Source organism: Zosterops lateralis (assembly GCF_965231275.1).
Source record: "Zosterops lateralis genome assembly, chromosome: 2".
NCBI classification, from domain to species: Eukaryota; Metazoa; Chordata; class Aves; order Passeriformes; family Zosteropidae; genus Zosterops; species Zosterops lateralis.
The window spans coordinates 22,206,956-22,232,107 of NC_139763.1; the positions used below are offsets into that span (position 1 = coordinate 22,206,956).

General features: G+C 34.8%; 1 protein-coding gene across 5 annotated transcripts in view; it reads right to left on the minus strand.

The window, feature by feature from the left end:
- Window positions 1-25,152, minus strand: part of STS (steroid sulfatase) — a 104,963-nt gene that overhangs the window by 13,487 nt on the left and 66,324 nt on the right. For all 5 annotated transcript variants that reach the window (XM_083855642.1, XM_083855645.1, XM_083855641.1 and 2 more), the window contains 2 exons: window positions 17,727-17,886; window positions 15,026-15,147 (listed from right to left, as the gene is read on the minus strand). In XM_083855642.1, the coding sequence (XP_083711768.1) occupies window positions 15,026-15,147; window positions 17,727-17,886 (282 nt within the window). The remainder of the gene's footprint in view (window positions 1-15,025; window positions 15,148-17,726; window positions 17,887-25,152) is intronic.

Genomic DNA, 25,152 nt, shown 5'->3' on the forward strand with positions numbered 1-25,152 from the left:
ATTCTCAGAGAGCTGATAGATCTCTCAGACAATGTAAATGACAATTTTAGTCTTGTGTTAAAAGGAAAATTGAACAAGGAAAGTGAGTGGCATTTTCTTAATTAGATTTTAAAGATATTTATGACAGTGCCACTCAAGTCAGGATTTGCATTTCAACATCTTTCTGACCATTCTTGTTAGTTCTTTTATGACACTAATGCATGGATAAAATGCTGCTTTGTGTTCCAAAACCAATCCACTCTTTGCATTTTATTGAACATTCTAATGGTTATCTTATTTATCTATATTTGTAGACAGGCCCTTTTTTTGAATCTCTGCTGATTTAAAAGAAAAAAAAATTACACTAAATAAGTTTCCTTAGTCCAAAATTCCCAGTAAACTTCAAAAGACTCTTATAGTGTTCTTCCTGTCACTTAGCACAAATAATACTATTTTTCAGACTGTGAAAAAGGTAGCAAAGCATCTCCAGTTTTAAACTCCTGTTACTAAAATAGGATTTATTGCTCATCACTTTGCTGCTACTTAGCATTCAATCTGACAATCTGGTCACCTCACCTAATTTTGGATCACTGCAAACAACTGCAGGTCTTTATGTAAGCTATGGGTCATTATGTCACCAGCCTATACTTATCTGCTTCTTAACTTGGTTACAGGTGCTTAGGATGAGAAGAGTTATGCTTGTTTCTCTTTTGATGAGATTAACTAGCTCAGGTTAGCTCAGCTGTAGGCATCTACACTGTAGAGATGTACATGTTGTCATCACCATCTTCACTGTGTACTAAAATAACAAGGTGTTATGAGTCCTGAGGGCACCAAAAAGCCTCACTGGTCCTGCCCAACCCTCTCAAGTACATGTAAAACCCACATATTTCACTGATACGGCCAGAGAATAGAGAGATTTGCTTTCATTGTTCATATATGTTACTTCTGCATACATTTTTAAAATTACTTATCCTTAATGATCATTTCAATGAGTTTTGAAATACAGTCACTAACTACAGCACATCTACATCAACACTGCTTACGAGATGCTGTATCTTGCTCATATAAATGTACAGTTTCTTCTGTTCTAGTTATAGAAAATAAGAACAAAATCTCATTTCAGGTTATTTCAAGTGAATTTTCTTTTTGTCATCCAATTCATCCCCCTGCCACTGCACAATTGTTCTCCACAATGTATTTTCTAAGAGCTCTCTTGATGTATAGTGTCTTCTATTGTAACTTTTGTGCTACTATCATTCATTTCCTTTATTACAGAAGACAGAGACATTTTATTGGCATGCTCCTTTCACTTGTTGTTTTATCTACTAACTTTTTCAAATACAAATCCTTCACAAACTTTTTCTGGGGTTTAAATAAGGATTTTGGTGTAGATGACTGTCTCACAGTTCATTTGGTTTGCCCTATCCCTCAATTACCTGTTGCATTGTCCATTTCTACACCTTTTGTAGACTTGTGGTGCATTGAAGTGAACATTAAAATCCCTGTGAATTTACTGATGATTTAATCTTGTTTGCCTCGAGTTCAGCAAAGTATTCCTACATTAGCCTAAAATAATAAACCCATGCTTAAATTTAGCAAAGTACAATGTATTCTATGACTGAAGCTGCTGTGTGCTTAACTAATTATTTAAGCAAGGATCTGCATATGCTGCTCAACTTCCATCAAATCTCCTACTTCAAACTATTTGACAAAAAATAATGAGTAAATTATTTTTTGGCCATCTGTGCTATTGCTTAATAAACCAGTTAATAAAACTTGTTTTATTTCTTTGCAAGACTGATATATATTAATGGATTTATTGTGAGGAATTTATTTAATGTTGTCTCAAGGCCTGTAGGAAGAAGCAACCTGAATCAAGTTTTACCAAGTTGAGCAGTCCTGTTCACTGGACAACTCTACCTTGTAGAAAAATCAATGTTCAGCATTCACATGTTACCTCTCTGAAGATTAAACTCGTGTCTGCTTAGCAGCATCCTGTCCCTCCAAACACATATTCCTCAGTTACTCAGCATCTCAGTGCATCTTGTTGCCTTTTGTCTAATGGTATATACATGTATATGTATACATGGCATACTACTTAATATATCCAGGTAAATCCAGATGGTTTTGAGCTATGTGATGGTTGGACCTGGCTGCAGCATTTGAATAAAGCCTTTCCCACCTCTTGGGCCTCCTGGAGAGATTCATCAGCATAGGATAGTCCTACACAGTGCCCATAGTGCTCAGCTGAGATATAATCAGCTATGGAGTGAGTTCATCTCAAATGAGAAAAATGCAGCTACTGTCCTTCATTCTCTGTGCTATATTTTCTTGCAGATTTTTGTGTAACAAAATCCAAAAGTGCTAGAACTTCAGGCAGTGTTTGATATGTCTCCTAAAAATGACTTAAAACCTCTATCCAATAATTTTCATGGGTCACGAAGGGTGAGGGGTTTTGGTGATGCATGAGTGGCAAAAGGAAAAAGTGGTGGGATTTTTTTCCCTCCAGTTTCTGGAGCACAGTAGGTAGACCACTGCTGTGAATGAGGTGGTAGAAACCATGTTTGTTGCCTTTGGCTTACTCTTTTATTTTTTACTAACTTTTATTTTTTAGTAAGCACATATAATTCAATTTAATAATTCTAATAGGCCTTAAAGTATCTTTGAAGAAGGCACTTATCTCATAAACTTAATCCAACGTCTATTATTACTTCTTGTGGCAGTATGAGGTACAAGATACGTTAAGCAAGACAATTACAAAAACAAGTTAAACAAAGAAAGCTTTATCCTTGAGAATGAAATTCTACATCTTTTTATTGGTCTAACGAGTATATTGCCATACATTATGGTTTTCTTTAAGGGCTCTAACCCCTTATTTTAAGAAGTGATATAAATAAAGAGAATATAAAACTATTTGCAGTCTGAAGTCATTCAGTTACACATTGTACTTTCTCAGAACAACTGAAAGTGCTTTTGGCACTACATGACAGATATAAATTTTATATATGCCCTTCCTCCTCACTGCAGTTAAGAGTGATGACATGATATTGTGAAATAGAAACATCTGCATACTGGTAGTTGTTTTTGGACTGTTGAATCTTATATTAAATTTTTAATTCACAGTTCTGCAAACTCTGCCTCCATCTCTCAATTTTATCTGGTTTCTTTGTCAAAATATTTCTTATAAAATCTGTGACAATGGCAACATGAAAGACTAGGAAATGTTTTTCTATTTTATTCACTACCATGGCCCCTTCTAAGCATTTTTATGTTATTCTTCACAAGGCAAATAACCTTACACATATTCCTTATCCATCGCTATGGAAAAGAAAATGGATTACATGAATGATTTTCAGCTGTAAACCAGGTTTTGTTTAGCATCCAGCAGTGGTTGGCAGCAATCCTTCCTTCATACTACAGTGCACTGCATGTTGACAGACATTTACCTCAATTTCATCTAATGATTAATTAAAACACACTTTCTGTAACATTTCCAAAGAAGTCTCTAACTAGCTGCCATTTACCCTGGACATGGCCAAGATTAAACTCTCTCTTAAACTTTTTACTAATACCCAGAGGGAATTCCTAACCGAGGTCTTGGCACTTAGACTCTGTAGACATAAAAAGAAACCTGAAATTCAGTTAGGATTAAAGAATAGGAAATCTTCCTACCAAAGTGCATTCAAGTGATAGGCCAGGCAGATGGACCTGCTAAACTATTTACCTGCCATTCAGATCTTCACCCCCACTTTGAAAGCTTTGACTGTCCTGCTGAATCTCGTAGATCTGTCTAGTTTTAACTTCAGAACTTTGGACCACTACTCACCTAATCAAATATAAAAAGACCAAAATGTTAAGCATAAAAAAGGTTATCTGGTTCCACAACTAGCTCTGCAGGAATAGATCAAAATTTACAGGAGGAGTAAGATACCCATATATAGAGACATTACACAGCTATCCAGATGTCCAAGAATGTCAATGGCTTAAGCCTTCTTTACATCCCTGAGACACACTGTGTCTTCACAGAGCTTTCTTGAGTATGTAGCAACTGAAGTGCAAAAATCTAACAATGCACTGAGGCAAAAAACAAACAAACAAACAAACAAACAAACAAACCAAACAAAAAACCAACAACAACCAACCAACCAAACAAAAAAACTGAGGTCAATTTGGTCTGCAAAGTGAAAAAATTGCCTGAAATTAGTAAGAAAAGACCAAGTATAATTACGATAGAACTGTTCTTGTGTGTCCAGGCAGAGACTGCACTGACAGGTTCAGCCAAGCTCTAAGGTTCACATGTTAATGGGGCAGAAATCTGTTTCTGGCTCCTCCATGCCATGGCAATAACACAGATTTATCAAGCTTGACCTTTAGATATTGTCCTTGTAATCATTTGCCAACATCTTAGTTTGAAAAATGCCCACTAATGGAATATTACTTTAAAACATTCAAAATAATTTATACTTAATTTTCTTGATTAAAAGATGTATCTTTTTCACATTTAAGCTGTGTTAAAGAGAGTAATGTTGATTTTCTGTCTTCCAAACACAAACATTTCCCCTGGATTAAATGCTTTGACAGATATGTACTCAGAAATATTTCCTGAAGTACGAGTGGCATATTTACTTTTTTTTAGTTCTACCTGCTGGTTGCTAAACATTCAAATATATTTCTCAGAACTTAGTTCGGGGTTATTGTTTTGGTTTGGCTTGGTTTGGCTAATTTTTTTTTCAAAAGTCAGGTTCTCATCACCATTTAAAAGCACTGGTAGATATTAAACACTTCATTTCTGTAGACCTCAAATATTTTGGCAATATAAAAGGGGGAAAAGTGAGGCCTTTGATAATTATCAGGAGGGATAGGCTTTGTATAATCTATTTAGTATCATGTTCCCAAATCCAGTTAAAGCATTTCTCAGCACCTTTTTCTTGATTATTACAGCCTCTCTGTAAATACCAGCATGGTTTTCTAAGCCAGCCTTCTGTAGACACAACACACTCCTGGTATTTGGAGCTACTCAGCATTCTTGAAATCACCATAACTTCTAAATGACACAACAGCTCCACTAGAGCACAGCTGAATGAACTGAAGCATATGAGAAAACAAGGTGTATTCTTGTATGATTTTTTTGCAATTCCCAGTTGCTTTTCTACCCACAGACTGATTATATTTCCATTGACCATGAAAATGAACTGAGACATTTGTGTTTAGTACTTAGTCTTGTGCTAAGATAAGCTTATTAATGCACTTTACAAGATTTTCAGGATAAACATAAAAATGTCAAAGTATGATATCCAATAGAATATGGCGGTAAAGAAACTGGTAATTTCTGCTAATTTTGAAATATTCAAATATCAAAAATTCTAATATTTCAAGTATCATAAATCACTTTTTATAATGAATTTAATTTGATTATAATCCCTATTTCGAGTCATATAATGTATTTTCTGCCACTAAAGAATGCATTAGATTACTAATCTTCTCCTTACTCAAAACATAAAATTAGTGAATGAAAACCAAAATAATGTATGAAGTTCAAAGTTTTTCTTCAAAGTTTAAAAGTGACCATGGCAAACAGGACTCTAAAAAAACTTTTTACATGTCTTCTGTATTTGTTTTGAAAAAAGACAGCTATATAAAACCTCAGTTTCAGTACGACATAATAGCTACACTTTTTCCTCTGCCTTATTTCCTTGATTCTACCCTTGGTCTTCTTATTCTGATCAGCTCCGTTAGGATAAAAGCTTCCATATGTTATTTAGGGTTTTTAGCGAATTTCCAGCTTTAAGACAAAATTTCCCTCTCACAGCATAATTCAAATTGTCTTCACTTCTGTGAAACATGTATTTTTCTTCACACTTGCACATAAGCTCATGCCTTCACAGCATACATACAAATAGTCCTCACTGATAAAATTGATTTCCTCTGGAAAAAATGATAAGTTTTATTTAATCTCTGGCTTTCTTGTAAGCTGCTTTTTGAAAACTGACTTGAATGTTCAAGAGCTCCAGTTTCTTTCTGAATCATAAAGGTATGTGGTCTTAGAGCCTCTGGCAACAGCTGAAAATTGGTTCTAGTAACAATTACATTGTTTTTCAGAGTCAAAAAATCTTTGTCAACTAAAAATACTACAAACAATCCACCATTCAGTATTATAGAGTATTATAGTATTATATAATATTATTATATATGTATATTATAGATAAATATAACATCATATAATATATAATATATATTTATATAATACTATTATAGTATTATTCAGTATTATTCTGATATACCATCAGTATCATCCTCTATGGGTGGAAATCATAATACTAAACTTTTATATAATATGTATGAATTGTGTGAGTATCAGGCTCTGAGAAATCAGACAATAAAACTACAGTATCATATAGAGCATCTGATGCAGACATATATATATATTAAAAAAATTGTTTTAGCTTCTAATTTAGATATGCTGCATAAAACAGAGAGGAATATCCTACAGCCCAGAAAATTTCATTTTTATATCAATGCCTTAAAACCTACAGTCTACTTACAGTAGCCAGGAATTGAATTGCTCTGTATAACAACTTAACCATGTCTGAGACAAAAAGGTAACAGCTGATCAAAAGCAAACAGCAATGTAGTTGCAACAAATTCCCATTTGCTAGACAGGGATAATTTGAGAGATTAAAGAGAGAAAATGCATGAAAGTGCCTCCATGACCAGCTGTGGGATAAAGTGGACTTAGACTCTGATGGAACTAAAGGATTTGCAGTTCTAAGATACCGTGGTCATGAAGAACTAATGAGTCCTAATTTTAACATTTCCCAGAGCATCCTGGAATTAGAGAAAAGCACATTCAAAAGAAATTCCAGAGTTTTGAGAGATCATTTTCAGAGAATAAGTAATTTTTCATTTAGATAGATTTATTTACTCACACTTTCTTTTCTAATATTTCAGTCTTATACTTTCATAGTGCTGAAGTCAAAATCTTAATGAAACTATTTATACTTTATTATTACCTCTCTCTAATTAACTTTTTGCTTATGTATCATGGTACTGTTTTAGCTTCAACAAGTGATTAATTAACAATGCTGGCTTTTGGAAGATAATAAAGTATTTGGAGCTTGGCATTGGGTAAGGATGAGAGGTGAACTTTGTTAGAAAAAAAACCCCAAAATACCCCAAAACAACAAAAAAAAACCCTCATGTGGATCAACTAAAACCTTCCAAAATTTAAATTCTGTAAAGAGCTAGAGTAGAGAATTCAAACTGGAATTATCAACAACACAGTAATCAAGACATTGATTTTGAGTCCAAGCTATAAAGCTTTGTGGCTAAGTAGTTTTGCTGTCAAGGATATGAACTAATGCTAAGGTAACTATAAGCTTTTAGGACTGAGATTCAGTCTCTATTTTGCACCAAACAGGACCATACAGAAAGACTTACAGACTGAAAAACTGTCTGTAAAAATTCAATGGCCTTGAGGAAAGCCCAGATAATATAATTAGGTTAATCTTGAACATTCTATGGAGTCTTGAAGACTCTACTCTTCTCACTGAGCAAGTGAGATGATCGAGAACCTTGCTTCTATGATGTATAAACCATTTAACAATTAATGTTCAACAGACAGGTAACAGGTTGTACACGAAAAATTAGCACACACCTAGTAATGACAAAATTATCTTAGGGTGACTAATATTTCCTAATACTAAAAGGTTCACCCTTTCTTTATTGCATTAGTGCTAATTCTAAGTGCTAAATTATCATTATCTTTATTGAGGTTTTATAGTCCTGTTGACTTTTATTGTTGTGAGTGAACCATGATTTCTAACTTCCCCCTTTTACTGTGAATGCTAAAAACCTATTTTGCTTTAAAATGTCAGTCTTGAAGAGGACTGAGTAATTGAGTCTCAAAAACGTTCACCTTAGAGTCCCACAACCATGAGACCATAAAATTCTCCTGAATATGAGTGAACTGCATCTGAAGAATTATTTTCAAAAAATTTTGGAATAAAACTTTGAATAAATGTGAAAAATGTCACAGTTCTATACTATTTCACCTAATTTGCTTTTCTACTAGGAGGTCACTGAAAGAGTGGCGATAAAAAACTACAAGTGAAATGTAGTCTCTTTCAGTTTCAAAAAGCTTTCATAAAAATCCACTAACAAAATTTCTATACTTAGAATGACACAACAACTAACAAGTTACAGAAATCTAAAGAAATTATAGATGCCTTAGGAAAAGATACTTGAAAAATTCAATGTTTTACGTACCCTCTGATATTTCATGACCACATAAAATGGTGTGAAAGCAACAGAAAGATCACTCTATGTACTGAGATGTGAGCTTTTCTCAGACTGAGAATGGTTTCACTGATTATTGAGTAATTCTGCTTGTGTTTTCTGTCCAAAGTACTGATCAGAACTTAAATTTAGATGTAACTGCAGGGTACAGAGTGCACATCATCCACATATGCACTCTGGCCTCCACCATAGTATTGTCAAGTGCACCTAGCCTGCAACCCTTCACTGTTTTCTTCCATGTCTATTTCTCCTTTCATAGCAAGGTCTTTTTATGCCATACTGAGAAGTCACCTCACTATTGACAGTCAAGTTTCCAGGGAATTTCTCTAATAAACAGATAGTTTGCTTTATTTTCTAGGAGTAATAATATTATGTTAGAGGCTGTGGCACATAGAATACTCCATGTGGGTTGTGCATGCATTAACTACTTCCCTTGAAGAACATTGCTTAAGACAACATATACCATTTGAAAATGATTTTAAAATTAGGATGAATCAGCGCTATGTTCTGAATGTAACATGCAAAATGCTGCAGGCTCAAGTCCAACATTGAACTAAAGATATTTTTGGAAACATAATGCTCCAGATATTGTTAAACATTCACTTTTAAATGTTACTTGGAATGCTGAAATTAATCTTTGAATGTTGCAGTGCATTTTTACCTCGTCTTTTATGTGGTTGTTGTTTTGACTACTGCTAAATTTATAAATAAATTAAAATATATCAGACAGTTGCTCTAACTCGGAGACCTTTTTCTATTTAAGTGTTAGCTATGGAGTATACAGAAAATAATGCGTTAAAATTTTTCTTTTGCACATGTCACAACTGCATGACAAAATATCTGACAGCAAACATTAAAGTTGAAGTTTAAATAGCACTGAATTATCTACTTTAAAGGCCTTTGCCATTATATGATCACTGAAACCTGTCAACCTCTCCATGTTCACTAAAAATATTACTAATTTAGGTCAAGATACTTTGAATTCAATAGACAATATGTTATGGTATCTATTTTTATATGAAGAAAAAGCACTCTGATATGATCACTGAAGGTCTGTGTGTATAATGCAAGGGACTTTAACCATGGTCTTTCAGTGGAGGGATAGCCCTCTAAGACAAAAATGTTCCTGCATCAATTTTACTACGACTAAAGAAAATGTCTATTCTTTCTAGCAAGAAATCTAGAATTTTTTTTGTGACAATAGGAAAGTTTTACTCCTTTAGATGTTTATTCTTTCTGTTTTATCCTTTCTCATCTGTTATTTTCTGAGAAAAGATACAAGGTTGGTGTGATAAGATTTGGCAAAAAAAGATGTTTCTTTGTAAGGAAACAAAATGTTTCCTTGACAGCAGTGAAAGTCACACGGTAGTATCTCTCTTTTGAAGATGCTGTGGAAAAGAAGAAATTTCTGGATCAAGCTTCTATTAAATTTACCTTCCCTTGTACTGTTAAGCAGTGAAAGCACCTATAACTGTTGGCATTCTCAGGATCAATGTGAGTCTTCACTAATCTGTAACAACATCTTCTAAGTCCTTTGTTCCCCACAGAGAAGGCAAATAAACCATAATTTGAAAAAGCTCCTCAGGGAAGCAAGCAAAAAGAATCGGAAAAGTTAGGCAAGGCTATGGGTTCTGCTAATGGGTCCTCTGTGTATGACAAGCACATCCCACAACTTACAAATGAAGCTGCTGTACCATTTGTTCATCCTATGGTAAAGAGCACACTGAAAATTTTCCTCTGTTATTAATAAGTACGTAATAATAATAAAAAAAAGCTTATGAGGCTTTAGAGAATGAATGTTGTGAAATTTCTTGTTTATATTCAGAAAGTGGAAGAATTATTAAGAGAGATCTTTAAAATACTAAGTACATAGGAAAAAATTTAATACTTTCCAATTCAGAGCAAACACAATTTTAATTTATTTTGTGGATGTCTGGATAATCAAATTTCTTAGATGCACTAAGAGGACCAAACAAGGACAGGCATTTACAAACAAGTGTTTTGGCACCACATAACACTTCAAAATCTCCCTTATATACACATTAATATATTTCTGTTTGCTAGAGAGAACCATTAGATCCACCTACCCTCACACTGAGAATTTGACTGTAGAAAAAAGATTTTAAGCTGGTTCTAGAGCATTACAGAAGTTTCCCAGTTTCTGTTACTTATCTAAACTCCAACTCCTCTGTTTTTCCTCTGAGTACAATATTGTGCTCACAAGTCTGTGTTATAAGCATATGAATTCATTTTACAGTTTTTACTATTAACACTGAATGTGATATTACAAAAAATTAAGCTAAGAATGGCACCATAAATAATGCAAGCTCTCTTATTTATAAGGTAACCCCCACTACCCCTTAAGGCATGCATAACTTTGGGCTTTTGAGAGGTAAGGAAGTGTGGAAGGTATTCCTCATATGTAATTTCTTCAGAAAGAGGCCTTATTTTTACACAATTTCACAAGAAAGGTTGCACTTGTCCAAACCAAAAGTTGAGCAGATGACCCTTCTGAACAGATTTTCATGCTTTGTCCTCTCTTTATTATGACACTAATGTCTTTAGTCAAACTGAATCTGGAGGAACGTCTTAAAAAGACCCAAAACACTATTCTGTAAATTTATCCTATATATTCAGTCTGAAAACCGCAAACAAAAATATTTCTCTCTCATTTACATTTTGGGTTTTTTTAACCTTCAATTTTTAAATTCAATTTTTAAATTCATTACTACGAAGGGCCTATAACCCCTAGCCACAGAACAAAATATGTCTCATGAAATACTGTTGGATGCTGGAGAACAATGCAATAGCCAGGAATCAGAATAGCTATGAATTCTGTGATGTTACATAAAGAATCCCTCATTGGAGAATTTGACGGAAATTTCAGTAACTGAGGCAGATCACAACATTCAAGAAAGTCAATATAAACACAATTTGACATGTATCTTGTTTGTTAAGTGAAGAAAAGTGAGAAATTTTTATATAAAGCTTTTAATTGTATTTCTGTCTTTAAAAGTCATTATATTTGCACAATAAGCTATTTTGGAGCTGCAGTCTAGTCTGCTTCAATTGATCTTGCCATAGAAAATCTCATTTTCTTTTGTTTATTGAATGACATATTCCACTGAACAACTAAATCCATTTTGAAACAGAAAAGGTGAAGTGCTGCTAGCAAAGTCACTGTAGCATTTATCAGAAACATTAGTATATTTTTATCAGTAGCACCAAAACACTGTGAATATCATTATTTCTTTACAATACTGACTGCATTGCATTATATTTCTCAATGTTCATTACACAGCATTACAATATATTTCCTCCTTATCAAATCAAAATTTTCCACACAGTCAGTGAAACCTGAAAGATGCAGTTTCATTCGACTATAGATTTGGTCTGTATCTGATTAATCCTTCCAATTAAGTTGTCATAGCAATGCATTTTTTAATAGTATAGATTCATATGCCAGTAATATACTGGAGACAGTGCTCTTGATAGTTTTTTAGTACTCAGTTATGCTAAATTATAAAATTAGCAAATACAAAAGTACTGGTCAACTTGCTCAAGCAGAAGAACACGTGATCAGACCTAAAACAGGCCAAAGTATCATCTAACATACATCACAGAAAGCAATACAAAATTTTGAGTGGCTCAGCTCAAGAAAGCAAAGGCAGATCCTACATCTGTTTTATTTTCAATATTCAGAAAATCATCCTTCAAGGACTAGGACTATGTATCTTGGCTGTTTCCAAGGCAATTATAGCAATTTGGACTTAGTGATCCTTATGGGTTCCTTCCAACTCAGTGATTCTGTGAAATATCAGCATGAACAATCTGTGAGGGCAAAAGAAAATTGCCTGATATTTAATTCATTTTTTTTTTAATTCAGAATGTGAAGAATTATGTGCATTATTTTCTAGCATGTGGTAAAATGTGGGTCAAAGCAATATGAAGAAAAAATGGTGTTAGCTTATTTCTGCAGCTGAGAAAGATGAAGAGAAGAGAAAAAAAAACCCAACAGATTATTTTCCTCATGGCTCTGTAGAAAGAACAGGGTTTAAATTCTGAAGACTTGTTTGAGAAGATCATTGCATAGCACATATCCTCTAAAAGCTTCTTCAAAGGACTGATGAAGGGGAAAGTACATTGTGAATGCAATAACTGGCCTAACTAATATAACTTAATGAAGATGTGTATTGATTTGGTTATGAGGAACTCTTGGCCTCTAAATACATAAATGCAAAATGGTAATTGTTCACTCTGAAGTTTCTGACCTTCCCTGAACGATGTGAGAAACATGCCTGCTTAAGTCAGAATAGAATCTTGCAAGCAAGGGAAAGATGCCTGATTCATGTATATATTTAAGGGTCAAAAATTAAACAAAAAAAGGGGGTCTGGACTGAATCACATTGGAAATCTAATAATGGCAAAGATTAATTTACTAAGGGAACTGTGGGGTGATGGAGTTAAAAAGGGACCAAATAGCTAAGCAGAATTTAGCTTTCCTCTCAATTCTTGGTATATGCATTTTTCCTGAGGATTAAAGCTAATACTACTCTTTGAGTGTCTAGAAAACATATTGGGATATGCAAGTTGTCACTGATATGCAAACTGAGATTTCCCATAAAATAAATTTAATAAGAAATATGATTTTTGTATGCAATAATAAGAGCATATACACAATATATGTACCATTACCTTGCACTTTAATCAATAAATACATCCATCACATTTTCCTTAGCAGTTGTAAGCTGTCTCTTCCAAGCTACTGTTGCTTTGTTCTTCAAAAAGTGCATCTTTGAAATCAATAGGAACTACAAGTATAATGAAGGAATGAGCACTCCTAGTTGGACAATTGGGTTAGGGCCCATTACCAGAGAAGTGCAGAAGATGGTGAACATGGTGTGAAGCCATCACAGAGGACTGGTACATAAGACAATAGAGAGGAATTCCTGGCTATTGTCTACTCTCACTACAATGGAAGCTGACTCCAAAGGCAGAATATCAGAAACCCATTGTGCTTGTTTTATCTGGAATAGAGCCAATTTTCTTCACAGTAGCTAATATGTGTTTCCCATTTGTGCTGAAAACAGTGTTGATAGTAGGGATGTTTTATGTACTGCCGAGCAGACAAGGCTCTTCTGCCCCCACTCCACCAGTGAGCAGGCTGGGGGTGCACAAGGAACACTTGGTGGGAGCACTGCTGGGACAGTGGACCCCAGCTGGTCCAGGGCATATCCTAGACCAAATGACATCATGTTCAGCATAGAGAGCTGTGGAAGTAAGAAGGAAGGAGTGATATTCAGTGATGACATTTGTTTTCCCAAGTCATCACTATGTGTGATGGAGGCTAGCTTTCCTGGAGATAGCTAAACAGCTGCCTTTTTAATAGGAAGTAATGAATGAATTCCTTGTTTTGCTTGGCTGACACGTGTAGGCTTTATCTATTACTGTCTTTATCTCAACTAATGAGTCTCCTCACTTCTACCTTTCCAGTTCTCTCCTCCATCCCAGAAAGAGCCACAGAGTGACTCTGTCAGGCTTAGTTGCTGTCTGAAATTAAACCACAACAACCTTCAGTACAAAAGCCAGGCCATTGTTATGAAAATGTTATTGCCAGGTTCTGAGTGGGCTTTATAATTTGAGTGCCTTGGAGAAAGGAAGAATCACATTCTACATTGCTGTTGCTCATCATGTAAATACAGTAGACTAGTCCCCCATTGTTGCTCACATTAATTTCCCATCATATTCCCTTTTCAGTGAATAATAAAGATGACCCTTCCTCAGACAAGGGTTACATTATCTTGCAAAGGTGTATGCTTGAGAAAAACAGCTTCTCTGCCCACTTCTCTCATTATGATGCAAAATAACTTCATCCAGCACCAGATACAAAATGGTTCTAGGTCTGATTGCTTGGTTCTTCCTTATGAATATTTATCAAATGCAAGACATAAAGGCACAGTAATGGTAAATAAATATTATAGGTAATATTTTCCCTTTTAAATAAAAAAATTCTAAGCCAAAGCTTGTTTTGAATCATTATTTTGTATCTGTAACACAAGCCATTAGTTCCAAAGTCAACTGAGATGGGACAAATCTGTGTTTAACCTCATTTAGCACAGAGATTTCATAGACAGGGAAATATACTTTGCTTAATGTGGAAGGTGCTACCAGCAGTGAGCTGTTAGTTAAAAAAGAGCAAATCAGTGACAAATGCTTTTCACCTTGGCCTACAAAGTAGAATTATGTCATTCATAAAAACCATGAAAAGGAATTCTATAATACTATATTCATTTTTTGGATAATTATGACTTTGACTCAGTGATTCTTCTATGTTTTGCTATCTGAGTAATAAAAAGAGCTAAGGTAGCATCATACTTGTGCTGTTATTCAGCAAACCATCCTATTACCTGTGCATTTTTAGGACAAGGTAAGAGTCAACCTTGTCTGCTTCATTCTGTTGGACAGCCTCTCTCTCATGAAGATTTTAAAAAAAAAGGCATTTTCAGATACCATAGATCTCAGTATTGCATTCATATTTAACATTAATGCATAACAACCAAATAATGTCAAACAGTGAAATGGTGAATAGGAATGTAACAGCAAAGACAAAAGGAAAAGAGAAGGAAAAAGGCTAGATATTTTAAACAACTTTTTTGTTACTATAGCCCAAGGGTTCCTCCTGATTCTTTTCAAGCTGCAATAAAAATTATATTAAATATTTAAAACGTGAACAGGCAAATTTACTTACTGTTTCTTGGATGCCAGCGGACTGCATTTAAATAGCCATTGCAGTAATGGAAGAGAAATTCATGCTCAGATCGAGTAACTTTTCCTTGAAGTAAAGGTAGCAGATCATGTCCATCAATAATCCTGAGTTAGAAAGCATTTCAAAATCAGAAAAATAACTCAAACCTCACTTTCCTGAGAAGTTATTATAACTCTGCTCATTGGCTGCTTAAAAAACCCCAAATCTGAATGCCACCTCCAACTGGTCAATTTGGAGAAAAACCTTCAGGAGCTCTTCCCTTTGATTTTTATATTACCTAAGGAAACAATTTTACATTTTGCCATTATGAATAATTCCCTCAACTCTTTTTTTTTCACTTCTGAGAAAGTGAACAGACATAAGAGAATAAATTGCTACAACACAGTCCTTCACAAATACCTGTTTTTGGGAGTAGTCTGGCCAAAGTAGAGAAGATATGTTGTTTTGTGCTAGTGTCCCCAGAAGTAGTGGTAATATCTCTGTCCAGCATATTATGTATGCCAGAATTTAAGGCAGAAGTGATATTTTAAATTTTAAAATTAACTGTTTAAAAATGCATTTATCAACTGCAAACACACACATAGACATAAATATATATAAATTCTCTAAATGCTGCTGGACAATTTGATCATGCTTTGAAGGAATCGGTCAATTTACATAAAAATTGAGGTTTAAAATAAGCAAGACTTTTAACTGTTTCCCTAAATTAAACCTTTGAATTGCTGACATCAGCTGGCAGGGGAGAAACCACAGTCTACATTTTTGATCTGGTATGAATTACAAATTTTTCAATAAGTTTTATAAAAAAATTACTTTTTCCTGATATACAGATCAGCAAGTACTTCTTTCTCAAGCATTTTGAGCAACATCTTATAAAAATTTTTGAAACTTATAAGAATTTTTAAAAGGTCTACGTTGATTTTCAGTACCTTTACATGAAGAAGGTATCATTTCATTACCATTGCATAAAACATTTTTCACATTAGTGTAATTACTACAAGACAGGTACTAAGTTTATTTTTTTAAGTTGCATGTGAGAATTAAATTTTTGTGAGCAGCTGTATACAACAAAGCTATTTAGAGTAGCACTTTTCTCAAAGGATAGGGAGGAAAACTTCCTGGAATTCTGAAAGCTATCTTGTCTGATAACTGCCATCTGCATGAATCCCTGTGTCTGTGGGGATTCTGTAGAAACAGAGTCTTTCTCACTTTCAGTTTTTCATGTTTTTTTGCTGAAGTAACAGGCTCTTGTCTTGCAAACTTGTTCATTAACAGATGCATGTCTATTGAACGCTTTTTGCTGTAGAGCCTGTTGATGGGGAAAAAGGCACCTCCAGAAAAATGTCTCCAGTACTCAAGCATTACTACAGCTGCTGGATTTAGAAGAATATGCAAGACTTTTCTTTCCATTACTAATTTTCCTTTATTAACTAGGAGCATCTCTTCCACTCCTTTTTAACCTGCTCCCTCACAGTGATATAATATTAATTATAATATTTTTTCTTATTTCCCAGGAAGAATTCAGCTGAGCTATAAGAACCTAGCTGCTGGAACAAAAATACTTCAAGCTAGTCCATGATCTAAGATGAAGCAGTACTTATGGCATCAGCCTAACACAGAAGAATCACAGTGGAGCAACCTACAAGTGGAAGTTACACAAGATATTTGAATTTCTATAAAGGAGATCAAAGAAAACATTAGTACTTAGTACTCACTCAAGCAATATGAAAACAAAATGCATAAGGTCTGCCACATAAAGAACAATCAGAACTTCTGAGGTTTGACAGAATTACTGCCTGTAGAGCATCTCTCAGGACCAACCTGACTAATTTTTTCATGTATTAGACTTGTCCTGCCCTGCCATTTCCTTCAAACACTCAATGAACAAAAATTAGAAGAGTGACTCTGCTCACCACTGGGCTTTCCTATGAGGATTCTTGATGCTTTGTGCTCAAAAGTGGTTTGTGAGTCATAAGTGTGTTCAAAAGATATGAGTATTACAGGTTTCTCCACTTGATTTGGATAGCAACATCATTTAGGCAGAGGCACCTTGCCACTGAGACTGTGTATCTCAAACAGGATAAAGCCTGGGGATGTAGCAGCATCAGGAAAGCTTCTTATGAATTGTGCAAGTCCAGTGGCTTTTCTTATCAGGCTGTAAAACTCTGTATGGGATTATTTTGACTAACTAGGTACAGAGGAAAAAAAAAAACAAAACCAAACAAACTAAAAAACACCAAACAAAACTGTGAGAAAAGCCTATGTGGTATTTTGATGTGTTTTGTGATATTAAGAAGGTCAAGGCTAAGCTAATGAAGTTTAAAGTAATTTACACTTAAAGTTTCTTTTTCCACCAAATTCACTCATGCAGAACAGAACCCTCTTTGATACATTCATTTTTGCTGTTAGTAAGTAATTCCAAGTTTGATTTGACAGTACATTGCTCTGATGGCATTCTGTTATCTTTTTGGTGCTTTGGGCTTGCTTTATGAGTTAAGCTGTATTTTCATACAACATTTCTGTAAAATATTATCAGTATGTCAATATGAAGAGACAACATAATATTCCAAGTACAAAACCTAATATCTTATTTACATTCTCACCTCTATCTTAATAGATATCACCAGAATGTATAGAACACTCATGACACTTTCTCTAAAACAGAGATGACTACAAAGCATACCTGTCAGAGGGTAACTGTACATCTGCAAGTTTAACTATGGTAGGGAATATATCCATGTTGCTTGTTGGCTCATCAATAGAGGCACCAGCCTGTACCACTCCAGGCCAACGGAGAAGACCTGGCACACGAATACCTCCTTCCCAGTTTGTTGATTTTCCACCTGAAAAAATGAGTTTTGTTTGCTGAGAAATCAATTTTTTTCTAAGATAATGCCACCCCATAAGATTCAATTTCCAAATTGAAAATCTAGCTAGATTCTGTCTAGCTAGAATCTTTCCATTAAACATATTTATCCTATTCTTAATTTTCTAGATTTTCTACTTTATTTAGTACTTTCTCATTGTAGATTTACTAATATGTATTAGACAGAGCTTATAAAATGCATTTGAATTACACACAAAAAAAAATAGTTGTATGAGATTAAAAAGCACTTCACTGGAATCTTCACATAGGAATTAGTCTAGATGGTGTGCCCCATAGATATGTGAACCTATAACCAAAAAACAGGAATCCAAAAAAAAAAGAGTTATACCTACATGTATCAGGTATGAACCCAGAGACGGTATACGATATTTTATTAAAAATTATGCCTAATGACTTAATATAGAATAAAATACTAATTTAAATATGTTACTGAATTCTCCAATTCAATGCATTAGAAAGAAATTCACTTCAATGATGATAACTTTCAGGATGCTGTGAAGAACTTCTTGCATTCTAAACCAACACAGTTGCATCAAATGCATAATCTACTGATTGCATTCAACAGTGACTTGCAGTCATTTACTGCTTCTCCAAAATGCATCCTCCCAACTACTGCCCAGTCCTCCCAACAACTTTGGCAGAAGGACAATGGATTTATTCTCTGACAGCATGTTCACCATTACTAAATAAATAATTGACATGACTCTGTATGAAGAGGCATCACAAATGGTATTACCAATATCCTGCACAGTTGTGCCTATGTAGAGCACTTAAGGGTGACCTTCAAAATTTATATAGCATGTGAAAAAGAAACCTCCATTAAACAGATGGGTTTTGGATGTCTTAAACCTGTTCAGGGACATTTGGAAATAAATTGAGATTATTTTATACAATTAAAATGACTAGAAAACCAGGAATATATGGGTTGGACTTCTGTCATTAAATTAATCAAAGGGTAATTCATGGTTCAGTCAAAACCACTACAGGACTATTTTTTTCCTGTATCTCCCTTTTGCAAGTTAAAAAAAAAAAAAAAAGTTTTTCAACAGTTCTGTTTCGTCGGCATTTTAAACATTCAAAACACGTCATAGTGTCAATACCTTTGTATTGACCCCATTGTTATACATGCTCTCTATTTTACTGACTTCTCAATGATCTTTTCCATTTCAGCAAAGGGGGTCCAGAATCCACCTGGTTTTCTGCAGCATTTTCACTGCTTGTAAAGGTAAGTAGTAATTTCAAGATGGAGAACTCTTTTTAGTATAAATTTACCTATTTCTTTTCTTGGGACTTAAAGACCATTAGCTCATGATTCTTTGTTATATCAGATTTTTGCTTAATTTTCTTTCACAGGCTTTATCAGAATTCATAATGTTGAATAGTCAGAGAGACATCTAGTCTGACATTAGAAAAGTTAGACTTTCTAATATTCAGCCTTATTTCAAGCAACAATATTGCTTAAATTTTTCTTTTGAAAACAGTGTCAAGATCAGATCTCAACAGAATGTTGAGTGTCTTCTAGAATACTCTTAAAAGTTTACTGTTATTGCTGAGTTAAATGTAATTCCATTATCATGATGAAGTGTGTGACTACCTATTCTAAAACTCAAGAATGAGATGCATGTCCTATTTTTGTTTACATTCTAGTAAAATACTATTTTTGAAACAGAAGATGTAGATATAAGATGTAGATATAAAGAAAATGCAGATATAAGTTCATAAAGTGTTATTTGGTGAGATGTAGAACTCCTTTCAGCAGAAGGAAGTATTCCCCCAAAAGTATGCTGATCAGTTGTTAATGCTGTTGGGTCAAGATCAGTGTAGATGTCAATAGGCTGTGTCCATCTTCTATAGAAAAGATGAGCCTACCCCTGGATAACAGTGATTAAGTTTTTCAAAGTTTGTTGGGAATTAGGTGCTACACAGCAGGAAATTAATAACCTGACTGAGTTATAGTGCATAGAAAATCCAATTGAGTGAGAGTTGTTAAATCCAAATAAAAATTCAAGCATAAGGCCATAAAATTACAGATATCTTCAAATTAACATACTTTCAATGAACAGCTATGCCAGGGAGGTGTTTAGTTCATGAGCCAGATCCTAATTCTGTGTACACATGACAGCAGCTTTATGGATGAATGGTATCAACAGACAGACAACACTAAGAGTTGATCTGTATCTTAGGCAGCTTTAGGTATGAGGTTCCTTTTATTTTTCTATGCCTGTCTGAACCTAGTAAGAGTGCTAGCTAGACTGGATGTTTAAATAAAGTCTTCTTATACTGTTGTCTCCTATGTTATCTGAAGACAGAGATATTTCAAAGTATGTGGTAAATCTGATTCTCACACATGTTGCAATTCTTAAAACCTAGATATTGGGTCACTTTCACAGCTCTTAGGTTCACAGTACAATTTTCTTGAATCAGCAGAAAAGGTCAGAAAAATGGTATATTACCCAAGCACAAAGGAACACTCCACAGACTGATGCTCTGCTGTAAGGTAGAAAAAGCAAAATGAATTCCACAGCAGGGCTTTCTCCTCACTTATGTCTATGAAGAAGTGACTGCTGTTTTCTTTGCAAAAGGCTAATTGAAGCTTTTTTTTTTTTTTTTTTTTTACATGTCTGGAGACTGGGAATAGCAGGGAATCAGGGCAGGAATTACAGGTCATTGCAGAAGACTGTCTTCTATTATCTCTGCTTACGTGGTGTTCATTTTTATTGGAATTGTGCTTAGTGACTGCAGGTGCTTTATGCCAATACATGATTACAAATCCCTGGATATTCATCATCTTTAAAACTCTAGCTGTTAAACTTTGTACATGATATGTGCATTCTTTTTTTCTTAAAGAAACAATAAATGAAGATTGCTTGAAACATGTAGCAAACATCTAAATGGCTAATAAAAGAATGTCCACAAAATATAATTATTTTGAAACAAAGTATCTAGATATTTAAGGACCTGGCTCGTTAGTTTTGTATTTTGCTCAGACTTGGCAACCTAGAAACAGAAAACTCCCCAACCTAGTTGCCTGTATGCCTGGCAAACACTAGGCAACCTACCTTTGTGTTATTTTTGTTCTCTTAAATTCCTCTAAAAATGTTTTTAAAACAGCACAAAACACACCAGGCTGTATTTTCCTGCCTAGCTATCTACACTTTCTGAGTAGTTGCACCTTTCAGTGTTATATTGAACAATAGCCTATATTCACCTTTCCTGAAAAATCTGCAGGAGCAGGCAAAATAAAGGCATAACTCTCTGCAGTCATCCAAAACATGATGTCAAATTTCCATTTTAACCTCATTTCAACTATAAGTAAAAGAATATATCTTTCCCCCCCCCCCCCCCCCCGGTTTAAATTGACTGCTATTACTTAACTCTGGCAACAGAACTTCTACAAAGGATGATATATAAAGGGGAACTCTGCAGTAAATCACTATTAACATTATGAATAATGAATAATGAAAACTATTTTAAATAACTTTCTTAAATCAACTGGATTATAACCATACTACCTTCATACATTCTTCTAAAAACAAAGCTTTCAAACCCAATTTATTTGCTCAAATGATAGAGAAACACAAATATATTAATTATTCTACCCATCTATACTAGACTTTATAGCACGAATATCAACAATCAAGAGTGGTTACTAATCCTTATTTTATAAAATGGTTGAACAACAATTTATTTTCAATGACAACTTTACTCTTTATTTTACTGATTTTTAAGTTGTTTCATATACTGTTTTTTATTAATTTTTAATCTGAGCTATTCTTGTACAGGTGAATGGAATAGACATGTCTCATTTGGACGTTTCTCATCTAACATTTCTTCCAATCAAATGAAGGGATCTCCGAAAATAATTTTTGTTTCAATCAAGACCTTTAGGAAAAGTTATTGGAACATTAATCATGGGTTAGGAGACAAAGAATTGTCACAAATCAAAATCTAACTAACAGTCAGGAAACAAAAGAGAAAAAAAACCAGCCTGTGACCCTTTGCAAAAATACTCCAAAACAATAGTAAGGTTGTAGCCTTGATGCTACACTTATGTTAAGCCCCTTACTATTTCAGCATATTTACTGCAGTTTTGAAAGGGAAGTAATTCACATAAGGAAAATAACAAGAAATTAGGGACAAGTAAAAATCAGTTTAAAATAATTTTATCAGTTAAAAATCATAAAAGATGGAGGAGACAATTATCTTCTGATTTTTGCCTCCGCAAATGGCACTGTAAAAGTATACAAAAAAATCTAAGCTACAGAAGATTTAAAACTTTTCCCTCCTTTATGCTATATCAGTGAGGAAATGTTATTAAACTTCAAGATGTTCCATGAAATTTGCAACTGTCCCATTTAAAAATAGTAAATGAAAGCACTGTGTTCTCATGGACAAGTGATAGAGGCTATGCTCAGACTTTAGAAAGACTCAGAGTGGAAATTCATCTTTATTATATAAAAAAATTATATAATTAATGTTAAGAATCTTTGTAGAATCTAAATTGTCAGTATTCACATCTTAAACCAAGATCATACTGTCTAGGTGTGGTGGTGCTTAAATTCAATTCCAATTGGGTTTTCACTGCTCCGGTTTGGTTTTATAATTTGTGTTTTATAATTTTGTATTTATTTCTATTGTTTAAGATGGCCTCTCCTTCCCTCTCCTTCTCTCCTTCCCTCAGACTTTCCTTCCCCCCCCCACTCAAACCTTCCCGCCAAAATCTTGGTTGTCCTGGTAACCCCATCCCATAATAGTTGTTTACCACTTTTCGGTTACCTGTCAATCTTTAAGTTATATAACTTCCCCACCCCCTCATCATGTATTCCTCCTCCCCAAGTTACTTGTTATTGGTTCAAAAGTTGTGCATTGCCTCATTATACGATGGCAAAAGGTTGTAATTGGTCCCACGCAATCCCACCCCTGAACCCACTCAATAAAAAGCCGTGCCATTTCGAGGCCAGCGTCTCTCTCCGGAGCGCTGCCTTGGGGCTACGCATCCCTTGGTTGCACATCCTGAGAGTCCCGCCTTTCTATTCTGCGCACTATCCGCACCGTGGTCGAGTTTGCCCACGCCTCTGGCAAAGTGAGCCCCTGGATGTAGTGGTGGCAGGGCTGGCCGGAACTGCACCCATTGGAAAAGCCGATCCACTGCATCTAGGATTAGTATCTTCTTAGGCATTTTATTTACTACACAGATCCTGATAACCAACTGTCAGAAAAAGACCACTGGAAAGAGATTTTCATCCATCATTCAGTATTACTATATAATGTCTTCTAAAGAGGAATGCTCCAGAAATAAACCAGACTGTGTAAAACAGCAATTGGTTAAACACTATGTTAGCTCTGGTTTCTAATTTCAAGGGCTATCCAAATTTATGGTGAACTGTTCTGTAGTTAGAATCCAGAGTAATAAAACCTTCAAACAGCAATTTCCCCTTTTTACATCAAGCTTTTCAGCACTAGCTTAACTCTCCAAACCCCTCTTAAATTTTATTATTGGTGCTTATTTGGCTAGGTATCAAGAGAAATTAGTGAGTTGGAGTTGTGGAGATTGGTTGAGAGCTTTTGATTTTAGGGCAGAACCAATTATTGCTGAGCATACTGCTCCAGCTCTGACAAGAGGGTTAAGTGAGTTGATTCATATTTGTGTTCATATAGCACTCAGATATAAAAAGATAAGTAAGTATTGGAGATTGACTAGCAGAGAGAGGGAGGGAGAAAGGAGGTGCATGTCTCACAGGTTTTTATACTACACACCACAGGAAGCAAGTTCCTGGTGTGCGCACACATAAGCACAAGCAGCATAAAGATTGTCCTTCTGCTTTTTTAGGCACATTGCTATCAGTGTCTGAGTCTTGGGGCTTCACAGGTCTGGTTCTCATTAACTCTGCAAGAGATGTATAGACACTTTTCATCACACATGACTTTTAATATGAATAAAATTTTATGTATGAAAATGGCTATAACTATTTTTATGAAAATAGTTATGCAATTAATTGATCATTTCTACTTAAGTCCTTTGGAAAATGATGCATAACTAATGATAAATTAAGGAATGATTTTGAGATGGAGGGAGTGAAATATAAAGCAGAATTAACATTTTAAAATGTTAAAAGTATATTCAACTAATTGCCTGAGTCTTTTGATTTCTTTTTATTTTATTAAGAATATCTCTCATCAAATAATTATTTTGTTTCTTACACCAATTATTTTCTAACCCATCTGTCAGCACAGGTGTTAACAGCAAATCACAAGATTTTCCCTTTTTTTAAAAAAGAAGCCCTATTACTACCCAACTAAATCTATCAATCAGATTTTCTTCTTAGTCCAGGCAAGATCTAGTTCAATTTTTTCTCCGCACTGTAAGAATGAACACAAAATTTTGCAAGGCTTGAGAGAAAAGACTCCATTTAATTGAAGTTCCTCAAGAAGACATATTCCCAAGTGTATTTTTTTTCTCCCTTATAATTTATCCTGTACCTTATGTCTGGCACTCTAGAAGGCAAATATTTTTTAGAGATTCTAAAACACCTCAGGCTGTGCCTACGGCTACAGATATGTAACCATATGGTTCCTTAATTACTTAAATCACTGTGCAAGGCCTATGTGCTAATGTTCAAGATACATTTCACTCTGGTGTTAGCCCAAGGGGGCCCATCTGATAGACCTTATAACTTTGGCATCCCTTGTTTTTCTTGTGTAGCATTTTCTTTGAAGCTCTCTTAAAATATAAGGGTCATTTCTCAGACAGGTACCTGCTGACTAAAAACTGTAGGGTCCTCTTGCTTGAAATTCTCTCTGTATGGTTTATTGCTTACTCTATATGCCTGATTTTTTTCCTTTATGAAGTTTTGCAGGTAATATAAATCTGGCAAGAGTGTAAGGTTGTGTTACCATTCAAAGGGACTTTGATAGACTCAGAGAAATGGGCCAAAAGGAACCCCATTAAGTTCAGCAAAGGAAATACCAAGTCCTGGATCTTCACAGCAGTAACCTCTATCAAAGCAAACGCTGAGGAGTAACTGGCTGGAAAGAAGCCCTGCAGAGAGGAACTGGAGGGTTCTAATGAGCAACCAGCTGAACATGAGCCAGCAACGTGCCCTTCTGGCAAGGAAGGACAACCTCACTCTGAGATGCATGAGGTATAATGCTTCTGGCAAGTCCTGTTCTCTGCTCAGCACGGGTGAGACACACCTGGAGCACTGGGTTCAAGTACAGAACT